At 47.7% G+C, this 25271-nt stretch overlaps 8 protein-coding genes across 8 annotated transcripts; 4 read left to right on the top strand and 4 right to left on the bottom strand.

Moving 5' to 3' along the window:
• Positions 1 to 257: 257 nt before the first annotated feature.
• On the top strand, positions 258 to 2096 carry I303_104525 (uncharacterized protein; the record flags this gene model as incomplete). The annotated part of the gene is made up of 6 exons (XM_018407797.1): positions 258 to 585; positions 679 to 739; positions 930 to 1072; positions 1168 to 1560; positions 1651 to 1834; positions 1979 to 2096. The coding sequence occupies 6 exons, from the start codon at positions 258 to 260 to the stop codon at positions 2094 to 2096; spliced, it is 1227 nt and encodes a 408-aa protein (XP_018263008.1).
• A 970-nt stretch (positions 2097 to 3066) lies between these two features.
• Positions 3067 to 5784, bottom strand: I303_104524 (beta-1,2-xylosyltransferase 1; the record flags this gene model as incomplete). The annotated part of the gene is made up of 8 exons (XM_018407798.1): positions 3067 to 3180; positions 3324 to 3415; positions 3507 to 3592; positions 3656 to 3734; positions 3803 to 3837; positions 3911 to 3963; positions 4053 to 4376; positions 4459 to 5784. 8 exons carry the CDS (start codon positions 5782 to 5784, stop codon positions 3067 to 3069), a joined length of 2109 nt encoding a protein of 702 aa, XP_018263009.1.
• An 881-nt stretch (positions 5785 to 6665) lies between these two features.
• I303_104523 (uncharacterized protein) lies at positions 6666 to 7666 on the top strand (the record flags this gene model as incomplete). The annotated part of the gene is made up of 5 exons (XM_018407799.1): positions 6666 to 6694; positions 6755 to 6776; positions 6859 to 6980; positions 7222 to 7308; positions 7555 to 7666. 5 exons carry the CDS (start codon positions 6666 to 6668, stop codon positions 7664 to 7666), a joined length of 372 nt encoding a protein of 123 aa, XP_018263010.1.
• Positions 7667 to 8230: 564 nt separating this feature from the next.
• Positions 8231 to 16709, bottom strand: I303_104522 (uncharacterized protein; the record flags this gene model as incomplete). Its single annotated transcript, XM_065968975.1, has 23 exons — positions 8231 to 8380; positions 8515 to 8799; positions 8903 to 9186; positions 9258 to 9375; positions 9436 to 9558; positions 9619 to 9710; positions 9786 to 10098; positions 10182 to 10758; positions 10826 to 10993; positions 11064 to 11282; positions 11380 to 12468; positions 13138 to 13166; positions 13231 to 13434; positions 13534 to 13718; positions 13791 to 14138; positions 14189 to 14504; positions 14575 to 14639; positions 14720 to 14827; positions 14901 to 15071; positions 15132 to 15284; positions 15353 to 15931; positions 16004 to 16084; positions 16283 to 16709. The coding sequence occupies 23 exons, from the start codon at positions 16707 to 16709 to the stop codon at positions 8231 to 8233; spliced, it is 6084 nt and encodes a 2027-aa protein (XP_065825047.1).
• Positions 16710 to 18204: 1495 nt separating this feature from the next.
• Positions 18205 to 20301, bottom strand: I303_104521 (uncharacterized protein; the record flags this gene model as incomplete). Its single annotated transcript, XM_018407801.1, has 4 exons — positions 18205 to 18477; positions 18598 to 19249; positions 19352 to 19491; positions 19582 to 20301. 4 exons carry the CDS (start codon positions 20299 to 20301, stop codon positions 18205 to 18207), a joined length of 1785 nt encoding a protein of 594 aa, XP_018263012.1.
• Positions 20302 to 21560: 1259 nt separating this feature from the next.
• Positions 21561 to 22129, top strand: I303_104520 (uncharacterized protein; the record flags this gene model as incomplete). Its single annotated transcript, XM_018407802.1, has 3 exons — positions 21561 to 21595; positions 21684 to 21837; positions 21989 to 22129. The coding sequence occupies 3 exons, from the start codon at positions 21561 to 21563 to the stop codon at positions 22127 to 22129; spliced, it is 330 nt and encodes a 109-aa protein (XP_018263013.1).
• Positions 22130 to 22729: 600 nt separating this feature from the next.
• I303_104519 (uncharacterized protein) lies at positions 22730 to 23641 on the top strand (the record flags this gene model as incomplete). The annotated part of the gene is made up of 4 exons (XM_018407803.1): positions 22730 to 22950; positions 23063 to 23116; positions 23262 to 23361; positions 23498 to 23641. The coding sequence occupies 4 exons, from the start codon at positions 22730 to 22732 to the stop codon at positions 23639 to 23641; spliced, it is 519 nt and encodes a 172-aa protein (XP_018263014.1).
• A 613-nt stretch (positions 23642 to 24254) lies between these two features.
• I303_104518 (mitochondrial 54S ribosomal protein mL40) lies at positions 24255 to 24875 on the bottom strand (the record flags this gene model as incomplete). The annotated part of the gene is made up of 1 exon (XM_018407804.1): positions 24255 to 24875. The coding sequence occupies one exon, from the start codon at positions 24873 to 24875 to the stop codon at positions 24255 to 24257; it is 621 nt and encodes a 206-aa protein (XP_018263015.1).
• Between the last annotated feature and the right edge of the window lie 396 nt (positions 24876 to 25271).

The raw sequence follows: 25271 nt of genomic DNA, 5'->3' as shown, positions 1-25271 counted from the left end.
CAATTTGATATAAAAAACGTAACTTAGCTTGGTATCATGTCAATATTATTATTAGCGCCAAGAGACGAGGACCAGACAGCAGACGACCATTTTATCCATTTCTGATTTCTAATCTACGAGTACTCCACTCAGTTTTATCATTGTATCATTGCCACCTTTATCTCTGCATCCTCTCATACACTCACATCACACAACTCAACAAGCAACCATCATCACCTACACATAGCGACTGGAACTCCCTTATAGACACAGACACGATGTCTTCTTCATGCTGCGGCGGTAAAGGAGATGCAGGATGCTGCAAGGCTAAGACAAAAACTCAAAGCCAGGCGAATGACGCGTCCGTACCTTTGCTCCGAGGAAAGAAGAATAACCAAGCTCAAGCTCAAGCACCAGCTTCTTACGCTGCTGCTGCTGATCCTTCGAACAACACTGCGACGAAGTCTTACGGGGCAGTATGGACATTGGATAATGATGTGCCGGTATCCACGCAAGGTAATCGAACGCAACAGCTTCAAGATGTGTTAGGGGACCATGAACCGCTGGGAAGTAAATGTTCGGCTCATGCTTCGGGAGGTCAATGCTGTGAGTGGCATCTTCTCATCCTTGTCTATATGTAGTCATCCAAAACCGAAGCATAGTTGAGCTGACTTGGGCCTCCTTGGTGCTGGGTATCAGGCAAGGAATTGAAAGGCGATGATGAGCGACACTTGATCAGTCCCGAGATTGTCAGAGACGTGTGAGTGCACACTCCATGCCTTGTTCCGAAATGGACAATAAGCTAATCAAGTCTTGATGTTATTCTCTGTTCTTTTCGGCTCCACTCGTGGCATTAAACTCATCTTGTCTACATATTCTCATCGCACATTATCACATCATGCGACTGCCTCGAATCAATTCACCCTTTGTCGGATCGATGCGCTCAACAGAATCATCGGTCTCTCTGATGGCCTGACGGTGCCTTTCGCCTTGACCGCCGGTTTGTCGTCACTCGGAAGCTCAAGCTTGGTAGTCACTGGTGGATTGGCTGAATTGTGCGCTGGAGCTATCTCTATGGGTTTGGGCGGTTATCGTGAGTGCTCCTCCCTCCCTTTTCATTCTCTATTTTCGGCACAACAAGCATGCTGATCGCGGCATTTCTGCGTTTGCCTTTGGTTTTACCCGCAGTCGCGTCGCAAGCCGAGCTCGATCACTTTCACTACCTACGACGCCAAACCCAAGCTAGGGTTCTTCGATCATGTTCCGGCGAAATGGAACGAGAGGTCCACTCGATCCTCGGTCCTTTGGGTATCAAGGAACCCCTCTCTCGTTTGATTGCCGAGGATCTCAGGATAGTGGAGGACGACTTGTATGGCCCGGGACAAGGTATAGGCGGTACAGAAGGGATTATGCCTAGTAGTAATGGTGCAGCACCTGAGACTGCCTCGCAAAAGAAGAAATGGGGTTTGATCCCATGGGGAGGCAAGAAGGATGTGCCTGAAGCTGAAGAAGGCGGTGAGAAGACGGTTGATGAAGATATGGGTTTGACGGCTTTCTTATTGAAATTCGGAGAGGGAATGGGTAAGTCCGCGCGTCTTCCTGTGCATTCACAATTCGACATATATGCTGAAACCGATGCTGACTGGGTATCATTGTCATCTGTGTACACAGAGGAAGTACCGAAATCCAGATTATACATCTCGGCATTGACCATTGGTCTCTCGTACTTCATCGGCGGTCTCATACCGTTGATACCGTACATGATCACCGACACCGCCGAGAAGGGATTAGTGATTTCTGCAATTGTGACGGGGGTGATCTTGTTCATCTTCGGTGGATTCAAGACTTATTTCACGTACGTTGAGACACTGTTGATCTTGCTTTTGCTGCCACCTCTCAGTTCCAAATTGCACGAATCCTCCTTTTCTCGTCTCTTCGAACTATCATCGTCGATGACATACATACAGGCTGACATCGCGTGTGCGTTGAATGGATGTAGCGGTGCAACTGGTGGATGGGGAGGATATGCTTACGGGGCAATATCAACGATGATTGTCGGTGGATTGGCTGCTGGAGCGGCATTTGGTCTGGTCAAGGTTCTCGGTGTTCAAGAATAAAACGACCTACAACTTTTTACGGATGCTTTCCCTCTCTAAGCTTTTCTTTTCCTACATGAAATCCAACAACAATACTCTTACTTTGGCAAAATTGCAACGTCCGAGTGGGACGATTGGGGTTTTTTTTTGAAGGGAATTCCAGACCTAGACGTAGAAATAGCCTGTTGCTGGATCTGATCGGACAAAATCAAGATTAAAATCGAAATCAAAATCAAGCACAGGCACTCGGCTATTGAACCCCAGCTTATGTATAGTACTGTACAAATAGAAATCACAAGTAGATCAACTCCCTTAGTTCCAACTCTGATATGATATTGATATAATTATACCCGGAAAAGATCAAATAGACAGATATGAGAAATGTAAAATCCATTCTCACTTTCACTCTCACACTCGTACTCATACTCGTGGAAGCAGGAACCACTAGCTTAGGTGATCTGATCAAGCGAACCACGTCGTCCAATCATCTGCACCCGGTCTAAGTTTTACTATGTATAAGACTCCAAAACGTCCAGGTTGCATAAACAACCGCACAAGTAGTATGTATCGGCAGCAGAATGAAAAATAGTGTTACATGATTCGTCGATGTGCTGTATCGTATTGTATGGACTGAAAGAAAAGGAATTCTAGAGTAGAGTGAAAATAATCTGACACTTTTGGGTAATGTCCATGCTATGAGTTATGAATTTTGAGCCTCGATTTAATCGAGTCTTGCTTCTTCTATGTATTGAGAAAAAATGCGTAAGATGGCTATACGAGTACCCTTTCCTTTGCCTATCACTACACTACACTACACTACACTACTGTATACCTCCCACTAGCACTGACACTTTCCATATCACATCAGTGGACCGTTTGATCCCATTCTCATTCATCCCCCCCTGAATGTATTTTCTTCCTTCCCTTCAATGCCTTCACACCGGCGCGTCCTTGTATGCGCCGGTTTCTGTTCCCTCTCGTCGTTGGACTTTTACTCATCTATCATTGGTGGCACGACAACAGCAGCTACAGGAACGTCGCCCGCCCCATTGGCGTGCACAGGTGGAACATGCGTATTATGTCCTGCCGTTGGAAGGATGTAGTCCTGCACAAGATAAAAAAGATCAAAGTAATCAGTAAATCACAGATGCCAAATAATGCGGTGAGTATGAGTGATAAAAGGCTTTCAGCTGGATTGGGGTTTGAACTTGGGTTTGGACTTGAGCTTCATGACCGAACGAAACTTACCATTTTCCCATTATCTCTATCTGGACTGACCATTCTTGCGTACTCGAGGTACAGCCTGAACATGTATGCTTGTAGATCTTCTCTTCGCCATGCTGCATGAGATACAATTCGTGTATCAGTTACAAATACCTTATGATGCGTGCTTGTTCGATTATATGAAAGCGAAAAGTAACGAAGACTCACTCCGCTCGACCCAACATTGACCATTCAACGCTATCCGCCTAGCAACCTCATCGTGTGCTCCTCGACCAGATGGTGTTCCTCGGAAGCTGGCGGAGAAACGGTATCAGCTAAGCGATCTCCTGATTTCGAGAATGCGAAAGGTGACGTACAAAGACATGATGGAGAAGAGATCTGAGTAATCCATCTTGGAGGGCACGTAAGCGTACCATTCCGGTAATGATTTGGTGTCTGCACAGTATTCGCAGTCGATCAGCTGTTTTTTTTTTCGTTTCTCCATAGCCACCAGCTGTACTCACTCCACTCAGGGAAGACAGTTGCCTTGACCACGACGCTAATAGGGAAGACGAATCAGCTTTACTTGTATCACCGGGAACATCACGATTCTGGGAAACAGGTGAGCTCACTTGTTGCTAGCCATCAATCGCGGGAATCGAGAAGACCAAGCATTACCATCGGTCTGATCGGAGGGAGGCGCGTCAGCTCTATTTCCCAGCTTCAAAGCAACCGTGCAGGTGACACAGATATTGTGAAAGAGGAGTAACCCACATCGAAAACGTATTTGAACTCGTTACTCCTCTCAGCATTATCTTTACCCGCAAATTCGATTTCTTTCTCCATCTCGTCACACGTTCCATCATCCCAATCACATTGCCAGTGTCCGCCTGCCATCTTGACGTCCATGTAATACTCTCCCAATTCCTTCAGCGGTAATCTCGATAATTCAGCTTCCCCGGTGGTTCCGACCGGTGATAAGACTTCGGTGTATGAGTCGGTTCTATCGTTCGCCAAAAAGTGTAATCTCTCCCGATGTGATTGTCTCCATTTGGCCCCTTTTTTCTTATCGTGATTCAGACCTGTTGCGAGACCTCTCTGCGGTTCGCAAGTGCGTGAATCACCGCAAATCAGTATTCCTGTCCTGAGACCGGCTTCTGAGGGGTCTTCTCTGACTCACCCAATACAATTTACCGCTTTTCCTACTCCATTCGGGATCCGGCCCAACATCATCTCTTCTACCGTCTCTACCTATCGGCGTAACGGGTATATCTCCATTCAACATGGTCTTCGAGGGCACTAGGATAGGATATAATTTGGTATGGGGTTTAGGATGGGTTTCAGAGTTGTGCTCCTCTAACAACATGCCGTGGTTATCCATATATGACGGGTGTTGACAGATATCCATAGCTGCTCCGTGCTTGTTGATAAAGCTATCCGCGGCCGGTAATTCTGTTTCACCCTTGTTCAACGGACTATCCTTGGCACAAGCCTTGCTCCAGACTTGCTCGAACCTATCCTCCTCGTTCGCATGATTTGACACCGTTCCTTTCTTAGCGGCGTTTAATAGCTCTTCTTGCCTAGCATGATCCAGTAAGATAGACGGTTGATCGTGGATCGTGAATGTAGCTCTGAACGCTCCGATGTGCTTGATGAACGGTTCTAATAGGTTGATTTGCGAGTCCGCCCTCGGTCGTGAAGCCCACCAAGTATCTCTAGAATAATCATCATTCCACTGCAACTCCACTTTGCCATCGTGCACGATCAACGTGAACGTCTCTTGGATCTTCTCGACTTCCTCTAGCCTTTCTTGTAGTGTTTTGATGGGCAAACCATAGAATGGTAACAATGAGTCCATGATAGCATCATATTCATCGGGTAGGAGGACGTTGTTGTTTTCAGCGAAATGCCACCACTCGTCGAACCCTTTCGGCGGATTCCTATTCCATTTATCCTTGTACACTTTTACAGCTTCTTCTAGAGACTGCGATTGTCTAGCTAACATGGAATTCCACTTGATCTCGCCTTCTCTAAGTAAACCCAGTATAGGGTGAGTTAGACCACTAGGTGAAGATTTAGTCTCATTCGATAATGCCGAGAACTCATCATCGAAATCCGGATCATAGTCGTTGCCTTCTGATGGGGGCGAATGAGCTTTCACTATACCGGGACTGACTGTCTCCAACACTAGTTGTTCTGCGCGTTGCTTCTCGGCAGGAGAGAGCGCGTCGTACGGGCTCAAGAAGAGACATTGTCCATCTTCGTCGAATTCGACTGGCCGGGAGGGTATGTTGGGGTTAAGTATGGGTGGGAGCCACTTCGAAGGGGAGAAATACGATGCATCGGGCTCGTGATGAGGTAGATTGGGAGTTAGGGCTGGTGGTAGTGTCGAAGGAGCGAATGTGTGTAAGAATAGGACTAGTATACTCCCTGATAAGATTAGGATGACGAAACGACGCGGTATAGGGAGATTCAGCGGAGAAGGGAATGGGAAATTGAGAGCCATCTTGAGGGCGATAGCGAGCTCAAAGAGCTAAATCCAGGAAATGAGGTTAACGCTAGCTCGGTGAAACTACTTCTCTGTTGACTGCTGATCTGTCGTTGTTTCGAGGGTTACTCGTAGTGATGCGTCGACAAGCCGATCAGATAGTCTTGAACGACATGTATGTGTGTGTGGTCGTCTGAAGATGGTTTTGCGGTATATGTTTGTTGTCTTGTACACAATTGATGCGAGATTGACTTTGACACGCGAATTTAAGATGAAAGCCGTTTTCTGTTCTTTTCAGTGCTGAGTTTGCACGCGTGATGCCAGGCAAAGGCTCGTGCGGATTCCAAGTTGCGGTGATTGCTCTAGGTCTGGATCCGGGTCCGGCACGGAAAGAATCCTAACTTAACGTATGCTTGCCCCCGCCGTGATGTGCTGCGTCGATGTATATGGACAGGAAGGCGATATTGTGCAGTCTTGTGGTAAGGTAGGTAGGTAGGCAGGCAGCTGTTCAAGTTGGTGATGTATGAGTGTATGAGTGAGGTGCACGTAAATCCCAGTGAGACACAGCCAAAAAGTCGAAAAGGGTAAATAAATATATGAAAGGGATCGACCACGCTAGACAAGGAGACTCACCGTGCGAATTTAGTGTGGACAATATCAAACCGGCCCTATCATAGGCACACAAGGTCTGGAGTCTTCCACACGCGAGCCTATACCTGAACATCCGGACTCTCGAGGATCAACATTACTCATCTCGCAGCAACTCGCTTTTAATCAGATCAACTTCCCATAGCGCATCAATAGAACATACAAATCTAGACCAAACCATCCGGATAAGTATACATTACACATACGCATCCTGTTCCAGTGAAATCCACATTGGGTAGGCGTTGACAATCATGCCATCCTTGAAGTTCTGCGGCGAATGGTGTGTCCTCGTTTCCCCTCTGTCTATCAGTCAGTATCTGCGCTAATGATATCGGGACAGCAACAACCTCTTATATCCCAAAGTAAGCTTTCCTGGTCGCTAACTCGCCGTCCATGAGCTTATCGTAATATCCTACCTCGCCATCTCCATTTCCGTCTTTATAGTCCGATAATAACGCCAAAATCCTCCTGTACCAATGTCGGAATTGTCAGTATGCCGAGAACGCTCAACCTGATCCTGGGATGGCACCTTGTGTGTACAAGAATGACCTTTTGACTATTGCTAGGTGAGTGAGATTGTCTTTTTCGCTCTTTGCCTTTCTCTCTAGCATCCTAGGTTGAAATGTTGGAAGCAATGAAGGAGGGGAGGAACGTTGGATTTCCCCGTCTGCCGGCCTTCGAATGCGAATCCTCTGGTGGCGAAAACGCGTGTCGTTTCTCCAATCCTCAGAGCGATGCTGTACAGCTCGAAGATCCATATGCCTACCATGCAGGCTTCAATGGCGCTGATTGATCATGTGCTTGCAGAGAACAAGCAGGAGAGACGAAAGACCTGGAAACAGATCCAACATTACAGCGATCCAATATCGAATGTCCGAAATGTTCGAATCATGAGTGAGTTTCGAGTCTTTTGAGTCTTGGGTCTGACCTTCAGCCACCAATGACATGTCACGCATGTCACTACTCTACGTCCCTGCTCTCTCTTTCACCTTCGATCACTTTGTACAAATGGTAGTGGATCAGAACGATATTTCCTCATACATGACTCCTGTCGATCCTCGTCCTCACTTTCCATTTTCATATTGAATCTCAAATTCGAGGGGCGAACAAACAATACTGACAAACAATCAATTTGAACAGGGCCGTATTCTACCAAGATCAAGCTCGACGAATAACGACCAACATGACCCTCTTTTACCATTGCACGAATTGCAAATACCTATTCAGAGATCCCAAGATAAAACATCGATAGGGCGATCGCCCGATAGTGCGATGGAACAATTTCAATCTCAAGCAGATTTGAGAGTTCGACAAACCTTCAAAGCGTCCCTTATTACCTTACCAAACTCCCATGACCATACATCCATGAGAGATCATCATATAAGTTACTTGATCGACATACATATCACTCTCACTCAAGTCACATGTTGTACACAATCTATAAATAATGAATCTTATGCATCGCTTTCGAGAGTCTGCTTGTAGAACGAATACGGAACGCCGTACAGCTGAGCCAGATTGTGTGGTGCAGTCGGGATGTCATGAAATGGCACAACGACAAACGGCATGGAGGACCCCACGATATGATAAACGCAGAGCATTCACGATGTACGATGTACGATGTACGATGTACGATTATATTGGCAGCGTAATTGAGTAGAGTAGGAATGATGCTTATATGCCATATGTGATGTGCCATATAGGTCAATATTATACTGTCTTTGATATATACAACCGTTGTGATAATGTAGATTTACAAATTCCCATTTCCCCTGCTCCGAAGTATATACGTGTATACAGTATACTGTCGCTACTCCTACTCCAGATCCATTATAGCTTTTTCCCCCTCTAGGTGCGCTATCAACTCTCTCCAAACTCTCGCTCCTCCCGACGGAAGAGTCTGCGCTCCGTTTTTACCTATGCGAGCTTTCTCAAGTGTCTTCTTGGATCCAATCATGATCAATGCCTATCATCGTCACCATCACCAGAGCTCAACATCAGCTTTCGACTGCTACTCGTCACGTATCAACTGAAAATGATCGGTTTGAAGGAATGCCGCGAACATGAAGAATGAGATTGAGAATGACAACTCAAACTGACCTTTCTAGCTCGAGTCAAAGCCACGTTAACCCTTCTCCAATCTCCCAAAAATCCAATCCAGCCTCCATCATTACTCCGCACACAGCTGAAGATGATCACCTCTTTCTCGCGTCCTTCAAACCCGTCAACAGTCTTAATCTCAATATCATCCAGCTCGCTCGTCCTGTCCGGACCAATCAGATCGGTGAATGCCTGACGCCGCTTAGGGTCTGTGAGGTGGTTCGATAATAGGCGGAATTGTGATAAGTATGGTGTAATTATACCAATTTGCGAACCTCTGAGTTTCTAGAAGCGAGTGACAAAGAATCAGTTCCATTATACGGCTACACGGATGGGGATTGCCCGGGCGTTCGCTGGGTCGTTCGCAAAATGGGAAACCTTGACTCACAGGGTTCTTGTACATCAAATCCGCAATCACATCACAAGCATATTCGGCATCTCCATAGTTTGCCAGACTTTTAGACATCGGACTTTCGGGATGATCATGATTCAAGAAAGTGAAGTTCTTTCTTTTGCCCTCATCGTCCAATGCCAAGAATTCCGTTTCGGGAGGTTGTCGATGCGACGCTGGTGTGCCGCTTTTGAGAAGGCCAGAGTAAAATGTTTGAGAGGGGAAAGAAGCGAGAGAAGGGTGCATCCGATATTGCGTGTCGAGCATAATTGATGGTATATCTGTTCGATGAGTGGTCAGCTCTGATTGACATCGTTGACTTGTAAGAGGAAAGAGACATGACGATACTCACTGCCTTCATGGATGAGCCTTTCGAAGAGACTGGTTGCTAGACCCCCGGCATGAGCCGCGGGAGAGACGATGACAGGCGGTAGTTGCTTGTGATCACCGATGATAGCCACATGCGAAGACTGAGATTGGCGTGAGTTAGCTCCAACACAATCGACTGTTGCTTACTGATGTTGACTCACCCCCTTGGTCAACGGAACCAGCGACAGAGGCTCAGTTGCCATACTAGCCTCATCCAGGAAGACAATCGGGAAATCGATCCCATGAAGGGCTTTCGATGTAGCTGAAAGACATGTCGTGCATATCTGCGACGTATTCTCCGTCAGCTCTGACCTGCTTCCGGCAAATAGTGGCAGCTAACTTACAACATCGGCATCGAGGAGGACCTCTCGGGTTATAGCTTGTCTGATGGCCCAGATCGTCTGTCCGAGTTTAATCAAGCGAGCCTCATCTTCCCCTGCACCCAGATATCATCTGTCTCAGCTCTTGCGACGATACAAAGGACAACAATGGTCTGAACACTGTAACTCACCAGTCCAGAGTTCCTTGAGTTTCAGCTTTCTCTCCGCCAAGACTTCTTTCTCTTTCCTGGCTTCTTCCAGGTACCACCATCGCGGATGTTTCCCTATCAATCTATCTAAAGTCCAATCACCGTATTCTTCCGGTATCCTATTGATTGCTCCGAATCTAACCGCTTTGACATCGTGAGCCCTCAGGCCCGATAAGAGGTTATCCACAGCCACATTCGTATGGGCCGTCACCAGAATAGGATGGGGGATCTGCCAATGCTTCTTAAGCAATTTGATGGTCTCGATAATCACTCGCGTTTTACCCGTCCCCGGGGGCTGCAAACGTTCCCTTTGTCAGCTTGTCGAGGGCTCGCCAACATAGAAAAGCTGATGGAGAAAACGCAGAGGGGATTACTCACACCTTGCACCAAGCTGAATCTCTCGCCTAGCATCATAGCTATAGCACGCATCTGGCTCTCATTTAGCCCCACGTGATGATCACCCTCGATTGTGACTGGAGCACCTGGACCTCGATGTCGCTCGATCCAGCTTTGTATGAGCTGGTTTTTCGCAAGCACTCCGAATGAAGCACTACGCTCCATAGAGGGAACGGGTGTAGTATCGAGATCGGAGGGACGCAGCTCAGTGGTATCTTGGACGATCTGGTGGGCAGGCAGACCAGGCTGTGATGTAGTCGAAGCATTGGCAGATGAATTCGAGCGTTGGGGTGGGAGATAGTCTTCTTGAAAAGCTCGAAATAGCAGGTCGCGAATCGAAGTGCCTCGTAGAATGGTTTGATCTTCCTTCGGAAATGGTGATGGCAATGAACGAACAGCCAAATCAGAACGAGCAGCGTCTTGCTCTGAGGCAGCGATGTTGGGAATAGCAAAGGCTTCAGGAAATTCTTCCATATCTTGTTGGATTGGGTCAAGATTTAACGCTTTGATAGCTTCGATCTGTCGTCGAATAGCAAAATCACTACATGCTACGTCCAATCTATCGATCCAATGAAATCAGCCCGGTGACCCGCATGCAGATTCGAATTTGCACGGCCTGGACTCACCTCCAGTTCCCACTCAAGATATCCGGAATGTCCACAGGGAACATGATCCTTAGATTACCTTTCGTAGCGTTCCAGACACTTCCGATGATCTTGTTCTTACCATCAGGAGTCAAGCTCACAGGATCCCTCAAAGGGTCAGTACGACTTATGATAATGTTGCTCCCTATACTGTCATTACCACATGCCGAGATCAGCTACTGAAATGATAACAAGCAACCGCTTGGAGGACAATGCTCACGTGAATCGGTTGAATGGTAATTCTCGATCACCTTTTCCTTTCACAAAGTTATACACCGTACCAATCCCAGCCAGAGATTTCGGTTGATACCCGAGAGACCCTCTCATTTCGTCCATCGCATATCCTTCCCGTCGGAGACGATCGAATGACCAGTCTGCAAGCCTCGCATTGTAAAGACGTTCCTCTTCTGCTTGTTCGGCCTCGAGTAAGGGAATGAAGCTGTTCGGATGGGTACAAGAAACGTCAAATCAGTGATCAATCCCCTTTGATTATCTTTCTGTGTCAGGTAGGAAAGTCCCGGAAAACCTTGACATACTGTTGAGAATACCTATCCAGTTCCTCTCTTCCTCTTTCGCCAAACTGTAATTTAGTCCAAGATGGGTCTTTCCTCCTGGGCAGTTGCCCGAACCATTTATATCGCGACAGATGCTTCCGACGACTAAGGGCTCGTTGTCGCCAGTCAAAACGAGTCTTATCGTCCGGAGGGTAATCAGGGACCGGTAAAGGAGGGAGTGATTCGATCGTTGAGCGGACAATGGTGGGATCAGTAGCAAGCAGTTGCTGTGTATTTTGCGGTGCCGAAACGGTAGATGAGGACGGTGCGAAGGGATCATATGAAGATGAGACATCTTCTGAGGATGCGCTGGCTAGGTCATATTCCGGGTAATCCTCCATGAGAGGTATCTTTGCGCTCGTACTTGATGAGATCACTCCGCCAGCGCCATCATCCAAGTCCCAATCGTCGTCTAAAATTGTGCCTGAGCTTTCTCCTAATGCCTCGGCGAGTCCCAAAGCTTCTTCCTCCGTCAATTTCAAGCCTAGTGGAAGATCATCCACCTGAAGTGAATCTCTGAAAACCTCATTAAGGATTTCAGGCGATATATCAAATTGCCCTTGTTCAAACTCGGGTTTATCCTCTATCCGCTTATGCGGCCTCAGAGCTGCAGCTGGAGGAGCAGCTTGATTACCCTCGGTGGAAGCATTTGCTTTGCCTTTACCTTTCCTGTCTGTCCATCGCTCTTTCGTCGGTAAATGTGGTGTGCGCTGACGAGACGGGAAGGATGGGCGATTAGGCCAATTATCAGGCAGAGGCTCTATAGATCGCGGAGACGGGTGGGAGGGTACATGATTATCCGGTAATGAGTGATCAGGTAGCGGTTGCGTGGAAGTCACAGAGGATGTATGGAATGCTTTATCGAAGGTATGTTGATGATTATCGAGCTTGTCCTCTCGCTCTCTAGGCAATTTCGATTTCGCCGAAGAGGATAAGGTGGATCGATGGGATGCATGTCGGACAGCCCAGCTGACATTACTGGTAAGCAGGCGGGACTCCAGCTTATTCACGTCCGGTCTTCCACAGGCTGTCAAGTACGAGCTCGCACTCGGGCCCCGGAGGGCTGTGAGCCTAGATGATCTCTTCACTTTGCCCAATTCTTATCGATGTAAATCTAAAGAGAATGATGCGCGTTGGCCATTGGTGGTGGAGCTTCAGAAGTGGAGGAACGCTTGGTACGGAGAAAAGAGGATATGAAGAAGAACAGGGAGGTCGGTCGGAGGGGGAGGGCGCGTATATATATGAGTTTGAGATATGACCAAGTGAGATGCGGATTACTATGAATTAGGGGGTAAATGTAGCAAAAACAACATTATGGAAATCAATAATATCGGCTTCGGCTTCATCTGCTAATCCGATCGCAATAAATTATTTACCGTACCTGGAAGGTCCGTGCCCAGTCGCGTGCTAGTCGCTAGGGGAAACATGAGTGGCAAACTCATGTACAATAGACCCATCTGACGCGTTTCGAGGAGCTGCTCAATTTTTCAGTTCTTCATTCATGTCATTCTTCGTAATTCAGCTTCTTCGATGGTGTACATATGATCTACAATTCCTGATACACAACCACGCTGCTCCTTCTCCCTTTTCAACACGATACGTCATTCACACCCTGGCAACAGCTGGATACATCTGAGTCTATTTGCGATCTCAGTCCCCTCTCACCCTGCGAAAGGTTAAGAACCGGCTGGTCAGCTAAGGTCGGGAACACGAAATGGATCAAGTGGAGCGGAAGCTTACCTTTTGATTGGTCCCTTGAGCGCAGTGTCCTAAGGTTGCAGAATCAACGTATCAGTCAACGGAGGTCAGAACGGTCTTCGCAGGTATACTCACAGGCTCAGTCTCATAAACATTTCTAACTTGAATATTTTCATTTCTCAGATAATCGCCTCCAACAAACTCTTCCCATCGTCTCAATACTTGGCTCTCTGCCATTTCTGCTCTGGGTATTATGAACAGCTCGTGGCAAGGCGCAGACACTCTTTTCGGATCGTTCATGTACTCATCAAATTCAATCCAGCTTTTCTTGAAGTCAAGCTATGCGAGGAAATCAATATCAGGTCAGCTAATCGGACATTGCACTGATTTCCCACATGACGAGAAAAGATGTGGGATGACAGTACCGCCATTGCTCACCGATCTCTGCGAGGCTCGCTCCGATAACTCCCAGTACGCGCCTCCGGGAGTCAAGAAGTTGGTTTCAATAATATCGTGATCCTTTTGCATGACCCGGTAATCCACGAAGGTGAGATGCAATCTATCGAGCTTTTCCACTATTCCATCGTAGATCTTGCATCGCGTGATTAGGTCATCGCGATTCTCTGCTCCCGACAAGCACCTCTGGTCAGCATACAGGATATTCCACGATGATGCCAGCCATGATAGGGACGTACCTGGGGGCGTCTTAGGGTCTTCTAGGCGTACGAGAGTTCTATACAGATTGACTGAGTTGCAATCCAGCATTTTCGCCGCGACCTTCATCGCCCTATACAGGATGTTTCTTCGCTTGTCCAGCTCTTCCCATGCCCCACTCCTATACGCCTGAAGACACGCTCGCTCGGCAGTGATGACCACAATTGCGATCACACCGGTGAACATGCGAGTGTAGTCACAATGCAGGGGACAACCTTGGTCGACACAGTCAATGCGAGCTCGAGTGACCATCTTGATGCCGTTGATGTCCTTGAGATCCAATAGCAAGTCCATTTGGGCGTCAAGCAGCTCTAAGACACGGTGAGGATCTTAGGCTGCCATCAGCCTGCTGTATATGCTTCTCGATCGGATCACTTACGCCCTTCCCCTTCAAGAACCTCACATACCACCCAGCTCATACACTCGTGCACCCATCGGAGATGAACGCGTTCGGGATCGATCAATACCCCGTCCCTTTCGATAGAGTAAGGGCCGAAGTGGAGCGTGACAGTGTCGAAATAGTGCCTCCGATGGCCTGGTCGTTGTATGGGCGTGTTGTACGAGTCTTGCTTCTTGGGTAAAGCAGGCACATTGTGGGCCAGGAGCCTGATGACTGCGGTGTGCACATCGTAGTTGTAGGCTGTCGGAATAGTGCTGTGTTGAGGATTGTGGTGACTGTTGAACAGGACCTTCGGCTGACAAAGCGAAAGATAAAACGACAACAAAGTTCAGCCTCCTTCTAGCTCTGTGTCAGGTCTGACTAACTAGGTGGTATAGGATCTGCTCGATATCCGAGATATCCAGGTGTTCGGGAAGCTGAACTTGGGTCCCTGCGTGTGAAGTTTGGGTCAGTATCCGAGTACCCCGTTGGCAAATTGTTTCATCTCCGGAGGAAACGAGGCAGACTGACCTGGATCCGCGGTGTAGATGGTTTTGTAAATATTTGTCTGCCAATTAGGATGTTTAGACAGGAAACTTCCAGCCAATCTTTGGATGCCAGCAAGGACTTCGAAGTCGACTACGCCATTCCATTACCTGCTCAGCGCCCGCTTCGCTCGGTCTGTAAAAGCTCAGAAGATTGGCTTGCTTACATTTCAGACTCTCAACAGTAGGTGGACTAGCTCGAGTGGATGTCAGAGCGGGAGTAAAAGGGGTGATGATGTTCGTTTCTGGCGCGGTAGATCCTCCAGTATCATTGCTGAAGTGTCTTGGTGGTGACATGACGCCGACTCTTTGCCAGAATGTTGGGTCGCCTTCGTCGACTGTACATGCAGATCAGCTGGCATTCGATACCATTGGACTGAGGTGGCAGCCGGACTCACGAGCGAAAGGGTCCGATGATAAAGATCCCTTGTGGTGCCCGCGATGGTCCAAATCGATGCCGTCATCATCCTCGTCGTCTTCGGGGAAGACTGGTGCATCTCGATACGCTCCTGGATTTCCTGGATTCCGATCACTCTCAGGCATGGACGGAGCTGCATATTCGGTATCAACTTCAGCAATGACTACGCTCGCTTGCACCATCGTTTAGATGCCGACTCACCGGGAGTGAAGAAATGGTTCGGGTATTGATTAACGCTTCCTATGCCGTGCGAAAGCCCTTGTTGGGGCTGTGTGATATGCTGTCTAGGAGCGGAGGCGCTCAGACCATCCGGGTATACTTGCCCAAATCCCAGACCTGAAGACGGTAAAAGCGACCCAGAGGTCATATTCCAGGGCTGCTCTGACACGCCTGGCTGCAGGGCACCAGCGGTCATTCGAGGATATCCATTGGCATATGCAGGGAAGCTACTGTTGAAGGCGTGGAGATGCTGAAACATTTCGGCGTCGGACTGCGAGGGCATACCGCAATTCGCTAACTTGCTCAAATCGCCACTAGCCAGAACTTCATTGAACCCGTCGGGCTCATCATCTTGTCCATCTGCCTGATCATCCAATGCTCGTGTGTCCACGGTATTCGGTCCAATGGCGCCAGCTTGATTTGATTGTTTCGGAAGGTTATAGCCGTTCTGGGCTGCCAGGAAATCCGTGACCCAGGTGCGTACATCCGGCCGAGGACGTCCTTGAGCATGTGATTGGTGGCATAATTTGGTGAAGTCCATGTATGCGTGCCAACCTCCCTCTGCGAGTAGTAATGCGATCACTCACGATTAGTACCAAATCTGTCAGGCCGTAGCCGGCTACAGGGACTTACGACCGTATATCCGAGAAGCTTCCCTTGGATCCGCCAGAAGTCTTTCGAAGATTTTCTCGGCTTTGTTGATATCATCGGCTTCTGTAAGTGATCAGCTGGTCAGCGACAAGTAACAAATCCAGCCAAGTGAAGACAGTCAGTCCGAATAGGTACTTCGAGTATGTGAAAATGAGCTCTTGGATAAACGGATGTGGAATCAAGGGACTAAGCAGACTGGATAAAAAGGGGGAAGTTTGTTGACCTTTTGAAGCCCGAGGAAGTATTATAGATCGTGCTTACTTTGCGCTTCATGCTTATTCGTATCTCCCATCCTTGCGTGAGCGGGACACAGATTCCTCTCTGTTCCCTTGTACACATGCAGCTTCTCGTGCTCGAGCTTCTTCTTGGGGTGACATCGACTACACCTCTTACTGCACATCTCACATGCCCCATTCCTCGCGGGAAGCTTGACGTCCCCTTCTTTTAGCAGGTCCGGTTCATACTTCTTGATGTAATTCTCGATAGCGTCCAATCGATAGACGAAACCGCAATCACAGTTAGTGATCAGAGCTCGGCAATCTTCCGATTCGCATTCTTCCAATTCTCGCCACTCGGTCGTATTGGTTGGTTTTTCCACATGATAATGGATAGGACGACCCCCGAATAGAGTTTGGTACGTGATGCAAGGTATGAACCTTGTTGCCCCAGAGGAGCCCGCACGAGGCATTGCGATTGCAATACAGGAGTGACGACAGTGGCGAATAAGTAAGTTATGCAGATCAAGAGGTACGAGTAAGGGTGATTCAAATAAGATTATCGATAAAGATGAGCTAGATAAGGGAAAGCGGTGTATATGCGGGAGTAAGTAAGCAAGGATCTAAGTTTATAGGTAGAAATGGGAAAGTGAAGAGGGGTAAAGGAAAAGTGTGTAAGAGAGGGAAAGAACGCCAAAGTCAGACCGGAGGTATATATACCTTAGCGTAGCGTTCGTGTTTTGGCTGATAGGAAGAATGTGGGTACAGTCTAGTTTAGGGTCAAAGAAGAGGGATCGAATTAGAGTGAAAACGGACTGAAGCAGTACAAGGATTGATGGATGATGCAAGTGAGCGATTTTGACGGCGATGAGGATGGTGATCCAAGCAAAATCAAAGGAAGCTATGCTTGACAGCATTCGAATGCCCCTTATAAGCGGCCTGAACACACATGCAACAGATCTCATGAAGAAACGAGGAGTCTTGTTCAGGCTAGATACCCATGTCTGCATACCTGTCCAGCATACAACAAGGATGTCGTAGCTCTTGATTGTCCCCTAAAGCCGTGTTGCATCAATGGACAAAACGACCAAAGTGGGGATTTCAGGCGAAGCGAAGATACAGTATCTCTTCTGATGATGATGAGGACAACAACCATACAGTGGAAAAGACGGGATCTTCTAAGCGAGATACGCCTCAAAGGATGTTCGGTTCGGCTGTGTAGTCTAGTTGGTCCTGATAGATGACATACTCTCTTTCAGCGAACGCCACTAACGATCCCTGCTGAAATTCAAGGTGGAAACACTGGAGAAATAATCCCTCAATGGGTTGCTCGTTTTGGAGGATTCCAGAGATCTGCACAGGTGTCACGTTCTTGGTGATATCATACCATCCTTTCATAAGTTCAAGCATGACACACTAGAAGCTTGAAATAAGGTCCGATCAAGGGTACGCCTAAAGAGATGCAAGATGGGGAATAGTACTTCGGCATTAACACCTCAACGATCATCACGGCGGGTAGTGTGAATCAGTCACCCCACTCTCTGAGCATTTGGCAAGCTGCTTATCCCGAAATGATGACATGTGTCTCTTGTCCGAAATCATACAAAGCAGTTGCGACCGAATAAGAGATATCAGACTGATAGAAAACGCCTTCAATCGCATTAAAAAGATGACACAGATGAACTGCTAGCTTTCTTTCATGCCACATGCCGTTCCTAGAGGACCGCGCTAATAGCCATCAGATCTCTCAGCAAGGTACTGAACAGCATACCCATCGAAACGAGCAAAAGCGCCTGCTTAGGTCGCCTCGGTAGTGGCGCTTGTCCCGAGGGTCTAGGTAAAGATATGATATACACGATGGAAATTATAGTATATACTCTAGCAGCTTATATACAACGTTCTTAGTATCGAACATCGGCGGGCACAGGCGTCGCAAAATCATATGTCATCCCAACAGTAAGGGTTCGTTCAAACCCCGAAATCCAAGATTGAGGCTCTGCGCAATTTCGAGCTTGGCCCGAGGCCCGTTGGAACGATCAACCTCTTCCCGTCAAAACACATGGGTCCGTCGCCCTTCATATATCGATCCAACATGAATATACCACTATACTGTATCGAGCCGCAGCTGGGACTCTTCTCGTGTATCTTCAGTATGCCGCTCATTGATCGAGGGACAGGAGAGCACACCAACGGGGTGTAACCGCGAGGTCTCCACGGCCCTATCCGCACGCTGTCTTTCGCCTGGGGACGAGAAACGCCAAATCGAGCGCAAAAGTCATCGTATCGTCAGCTGCGACCAAGTGCAACGACGTGGAAAGAGACAGGTATAGGTATAAATGTGACCGTGTTGCGCCAACTCACCTTTTGCGCTTTAGTCAGATCCTCGATACGGTACTTCCGTACAATACTCTGTTCTCCGCTTCCGATCTTGGGTTTGACGAAATTGTAGGGACTATAATCCTGGATCTTCAGAGCCAATCGTCCGTTATCCTCAAGATCATCTAGATCATACGAGATAACGTGCCATCCATACTGGAATTCTTGCGGATTGAGGACGTTGGACATCGATACGTAGCTGAGCCATGTCCATTGCGAGAAAGGTATTCTTTCCATCCCGCCAAAGGGATTATCGAAATTCCCCCATACTCCTCTCTCTTCAGGTTGATCAATATCTTTCGATTTGAAGATCTGTTTGGGATGGTCCCGCATCAACGTTCTCAGTCCTGTGATGGGTACAGCGATTTTGAGTATCTCTCTTTTTCGGTTGTCTAGTTGGACTCTGATCGAGATTTGGATGACACTGGGATCGCTGGATTGCAGTAGAAAAGGCTTGTCGAAAGGAGGCGTCGCAAGGTCGAATCGATCATTGTGTTTTGAGACGCTGCCTGTACTCCGGACGACGGAGGGGAGCGTCTTCCGACCTACAGGTAGCTCCAGCAGTAGGTCAGGGGTCCAAGCAATTCCGGCTGGTGGTGGGTAGGCGTCCAAGTCGAAAACAGCTAGGGAGGCGAATCTGCCAGGGTACAAGAACATGGGTTATCAGATCCGATCAACGAAAGTCAGTGAAATGGAGAGTATTTTGCTACTGGTGTTCCTGACTTCGAACATAACTTACTGGGCAGGCGGCGGTGCGAGAGCTCTTTGCCAGCGCTTATTCTTGATGGTCGGCACATCGACAGCGACAAGCAGGTTGTCGGACGTAATCACCCATGATTCCCTACTGTGCCAGCACCCGACATTGGCGGGAGGATAGCGCTGAGTATAGATAGTAGAAGCAAAGGTCAGCGTCAGAGTGATTGGCGTTCCTTCATCGAATATCGGTGTGCAGTTTGGGTCACCACTCACCGCCAGCTGCTTCCCAGCTGTCCAATCGTAAACTCTCAGAACATCGAGGTCTTGCAAGATGAACTTCCCATTCGGCAGAATGCGAATCTGCTGTTCCCCTTGACCTCCTTCCAACCTCTTATCGGTGATTTTCGATGACGCTCTATACGGTTCGGGCGTGGTCGTTGGGTTGAACAGATGAAATATGTGTAAATGTTCCTCAAACTCTTCGCCGTCTGCATCTAATTGCTCAATCTCTTTGACAACCAGGACATCTTGATCCGCGTTAATGGCGAGAGTCCGTCTATCCGTGAAAAAGGGTACTTCGACGTCCTTTCTTGTTGCCCCATCTTGCCATAATGTACACACCAAGTGCTTGCCGGTCTTGTGAAACTCGTCTTCATCGTCTTTGGTAGCTCTAGGTCGCGTGATTATGTAGTCGTTCCATACCATATAGAGTTCGTGATTTTTAGGATAGTCAAAAGTTGTAATTACAGGTCGAAGATTAATCAGATTGTCATTCAAGCCTTGAATAGCGAGTACCTCGTCTCTTGCATGCACGCGATCGCTCCCCTTCGAAGGCGGGATAGCATGAAGTTTGCCGATGGCTGATAATTCGATTCGAGCATTCTTGCGAATGAGCTTGTTGAAGTGTTTGTTGACCTGCAGGCATACTACGATATCCGGTACAGGCAGGAGCTCGAAGATGATGGATAACAGATGATCATCTAGGCGATCCATTGCACTGTTTCGGATCGAACGAGCTCGCGGAGACTTGGAGGTCAGCCAGATTTGATTATCAGCTGGATGAAATGCTATATCAAATGAAAAGATTGAGGTGAGCTGTCTCTTAGAACATACTTCATCAAGGGCGGTTGAGGCAGTAAGCCTGTAGTGAGCGAGAAGTTAAGTCAATCACACAGACAGGTCAGTGCGTGTGAGGGCTCATAAGCGATCAGTGCGTGAGTGCGTGGTGAGCCGAATTTCCCGGCGCTCGGACCATTTCCAAGGCTGAACCATGGCCATGGCGACGCTCTACCGACTCTTCTGAGAGCATTGGAGACTCGCAACTCTGATCAGACTTGTACCATAGGATAATCACTTCTCATTGTATGGAGACAAGAGGTGGTGATCTGAGTGCAGCCTCTTCAACGATGATGTATGCAGGGCTGAGAGAAAGCCCAAGCTCCTGAACACCAAGTTCGACATCTTACTTCCACAACCACGTGAAGGCCTGGTATGACGTATCATGACATAACGTTCGTTTCCCTTACTGCAACAAGCAGATTGTGCCTGATTGACATCATTAATTTTAGTGTGGCTTGATGATCTTCGCTTTGGGATTTGTTCCACCAAGAACATCTCTTTGTTTCGTTCTATCTTGTTCCCACATTTAGCATGATATACTAATCACCCTGGCAGATCCAATCTCCCTGTTGAACTGCTGGCTTACACTAAAGTGAGGAAGCAATACGTGGACAACCGAGTCTTGCCATTGTGTAGGGAAAATACGTCTCGGGCTTGACGGCAAGGCGGTACTACATAATCCCGAATGAACGGAAAGTAAAGATCAATTAAACTTGTCTTACCTTGTTTCGGTGCCAAGAATAGATCACCTGATCATGTTTCTGTGTTGAAATGAGAGGGATCCCAAGCACAGTTACATCGCATTATGTCATTCTCAATTAGATCCGAAGGTGAAATGCTCTTGTCCCAGTAAGCTAGGTGATATGAATGGAGTATGTACGCCAGTGTGATCGAAGGAAGGGGAAGAAACAGAATTGATGTGGGGTAGTCAATGGGATAAGTATAAAGTGTAAAAGGAGTATAACATCGCATTCGTCCCTTTGTACTAAGAACTTCTACCTATATATATAGTCAGGTCAGACTCGAAGCACAACGATTTCTCGCGTACTTCACCTTCTACAATCCATCCTCGCCAACTATCAAGCAATAAATCGAAATAACCCATCATTCTCCAAGGCCGAACTTCCAACAACATGAACGCAAACTACGCTTCTGACTCTTCGTCTTCGTCAGTAATATCCCCTCACGAATATGTAACTCCTACCAATCAAGCAGCTGTTATCCAGAGCTAATGATTTTATTTTGGGGCAAATCAGATACTCTACTCCATCCCCCTCATCCACATTCCGAACGTTTTCAGATGACCAAGCACCTTCTCCTCTTCCTCAATACACCCTTTCTTCCGACTTCGCTCATCTGGTCGACCAACCGGGAATGAACGTAGTCATAGCTCGAAAAGTTGCTAAACTGGTAAGTCGATCTTGGTTCCACATCAATCTTTCTTGTTCTGATATCCTCTCTTGTTCTGCTATCCTGAACCGAACAATCGATAAGACAACAGGCATCACCATACGGAATGCTCTTCTCGCTCAGCGCTGACATTTTCATGTCGTACTCGCAGCAAGACTCGTTACCCAACTTATCACAATCAAACCTCCGACAAGCTAAAGCGGATATGATGTATCTACTGAGTATTCTCGGTGGAGAAGATATGGACGCTGCTCAGAGTAGGGCAGGTACAGTGTTCAACGCTCCCCTATAGCAGTCGAGCAATAGGCTGGGGCGCATCCGCACCACGCTTCATGGAGGGTATTGAGGGGGTCTAGCAGGGTTTGGCTATTTCTATTGTATGTACTGATCACTGTATATGTATACTACCGTACCTGTCACCTTGTCGGTACGACTTATATTATGTTGGCTGAAAGATACATGATGTTTACAACAATGCTCAAACGCGGTTGACCCCTCAGCATTCAACGTGATCGAACCTAATCTACGCACTGACCTTGTTTACTAAAAGAGATTTGATGGTTGACTGTGTGTGTTTCATATCCTCCTTTGATCTACTAGTCGGAACATACTACTACTCAATGTCATCATAGACAAATTTTGACTCGCCTCTAAAATACATCAGAACCTTTCATCCTCTTTCTCGACCTTCTTTCTTCACTCCAACATCCATTCACTGACTTTCTTTTCTAGTTCGTCATCATCGAGCCACTGACATAAACCCGGCCAGGCGCATGACTACCAGAGCATCTCCGATAGACATTGATAAGATTCTGGTGGGTGACAAGCGGCGAATGATCATCCTCTTCTTGACCAACAGTATCGACAGATCACAAGATAGCTTTCGCTGACAATGGGATTCGAATTAGAAAGAGAAGATTCTTTAGTAGTAGAGCACATCAACCCAAATCCACACCCGAACGACATGCCGAATAGCCATTCGAACTCCTTCAACGGTGCTTACCCGACAGAAATCGAGGACAAGACGAGGTTGGAGGAAATCGATACTCAGTCTAAAGAGAAAGAGGAGAAGGAGAAGAATGGGGATGCCCAAGAGCAAACACATATCTTAGAGTGAGTAGTTTTGTTTCTCCCAAGCTGTCCTCAGGATAATCCCACTGGCTGAATGTACGGCTGGTCACGACGAACTTGTCAACTGATTTAATTGAGTTTCCTCGATGAATAGAGGGACTACCGATTTCGCGCTTCCAAATGCCTTTGTGCAAGGTACGAACCCGCCGTAAGTATCCCGCGATCTCACAATCTCACATGTCCTTACCATATTCTCAATACTCGCGGACCTAAGAGGGCGACTCCAGATTTCGATGTTTCAACATCTTCCCTTCTCCGTGACGATTGATTAGACAGTACTGATCATTCCCCAGTCTCACGGCCAGACCATACCAGCTCTCAAGGGGGTTCTCTCACCTGGTGGCCGCGCCCGAGAAGCACCGAGAGGTAATTGCTGAAAAAATGGCTAATCTGGTGAGTCTATGTTCGCCATATCGATGGACTGCGCGTTCCTTCCTTTTTTTCCGACTACATCTTGCAGTAGTGACTTCGGAAGATCCGTCCGGGTATCACTAGCACCGGATGATCCAACGCTGATAGTCAAGCTTAGCAATCCACTCTCGCACAATTGGGCTCCGACGATCTCAAGCAGGCCAAAGCGGATATCGTGTATCTGAAAGCTATTCTGGATGATGAAGGTCCGGATATTGCCCAGATCAAAGCGGGTGCCAATTGGGCTAGCAGAGATGCTTAGGAGTCAGCAGTCAGCATATTCTCAGGACCAAACGTGGGCTGCGGAGCGATGAGATGAAGGACGGTTGATTAGATAGTCAGTGGCTGTTGAAGAAGACGTCAAGAGGAAAAAGAAGCAGTAGGGTGGAAGGAGGAAAGAAGGGTAGAAGCGCGTTGAGGCCGAATAGCCATGAGAGGAAGGGAGAGAGAGATGTGAGAGACAAGATATTTGCGAGGTGATGTGTTTCGGGAGACACATATGATGTCGAGCTAGAACCCAAATGATGAAGAGGTCTTTGTGAGAGTGTCGCGTGTACGTGTCGAGCGGTGAGGAGGGAACAATGTTACTGTAGCTAATATCCTATGTATTGTGGTGTGTATGATATGCGAGATAGTACTTGGTCCTAAAGTCTAGCAAGGATCGAGCGATTGATCAGCGCAACTCATAACCAGAAGAAATGAAATGAAAGAGATGAAATCTGGGATGGAGAGCGTGACGTCGGCTGCAAGAAGAGTAAGAGATCTCGATGGAAGGTGTGAAGGTATTGAAGTATGAAGGGATGAAGGTATAAAAGTTGGTAGGAAGCTCTGATCGTTCACTCACCAACTATACCTAAATCCCAGTCCAAGTCTATCTAATGACCAGGTCTTCTCCACGTATAATCCCATCCTTTCCCTCTACTTTCCACCGGAACCCACGCTTCTCTCGGGACCAGCCCCTCTATCCTAGTCTCCTTCCATCGTTGTTCTACACTCTTTTTCCCCTTTGGATGACGTTCATCTCCCTTTCTTTCCGCCTGCTTCGTCTCACTCGTAGCTATCTCATACACTCTTCTATGATACAAACCCCCCTTTCCTTCCGCACTCTCTACTCCACCATTAGCGGGGTTGGTGATCCTCTCTAACTCGTCGCATGCAGCTACCATCGAATCGAATTTCGCTCTCAGAGCCCGCTGGCGCTGAGTACGGAGATTCCGTTGATAGAGCTGCCAAGCCCGCTCGATGGTCTCGTGCACCTCGGCAGAAGGTACGACGTGCTGTAAACGGTTCAAGTGGTCGTGGTGGTATGTCCCAGTAGGACTTGAGGAAGTAGGTGAATAAGAGTCGGTAGGATAGAGGACTTGTTTTAAGACTTCGGATCGGGAGTCGGTGGGGACGTGTAAAGTGGGATTACCAGGACCGGAAGATGATGTGGACTTGGTAGCGTATGATCGAGCTATCGGACGCAGGACCTGAGATAGAGTCGGACGAGACATGGTGCGAGTGTCTGAATGTGTGATCGGCGAGAGATTATGGGCTACGAGCGAAGGACAGAGGGGAGGATAGTTTTATCGGTCGAGCTCTCGTCGTGTTTGAGCTTGCAATACAAGTATGTCTCTCTTAAAGCGCGTCAAGCGTCCATGAGTTGTTGTGATTGTTGATTGTGATATAGACTTTTCAGTCGGAAGTGTTTTACTTGTGACCACTTCGATGACCCAAAAAACAAGATTCAACGAGGTAAGTTGACGGAAAAACGTAAAGCGGACATCAAACGAATCTCCGCTCATTCAGGCCCCGGTGCTAGTCCTGCCAGTCAGAAATCTCTGCTTCGGCGTATGTACATGCATGTATATGGCGTCCCACGGGACAGAAGTGCATGTCATGATGTCTGC

The sequence above is a fragment of the Kwoniella dejecticola genome, chromosome 5 (assembly GCF_000512565.2).
Source record: "Kwoniella dejecticola CBS 10117 chromosome 5, complete sequence".
NCBI lineage: Eukaryota > Fungi > Basidiomycota > Tremellomycetes > Tremellales > Cryptococcaceae > Kwoniella > Kwoniella dejecticola.
This window is presented reverse-complemented; position numbering and strand designations above follow the sequence as displayed.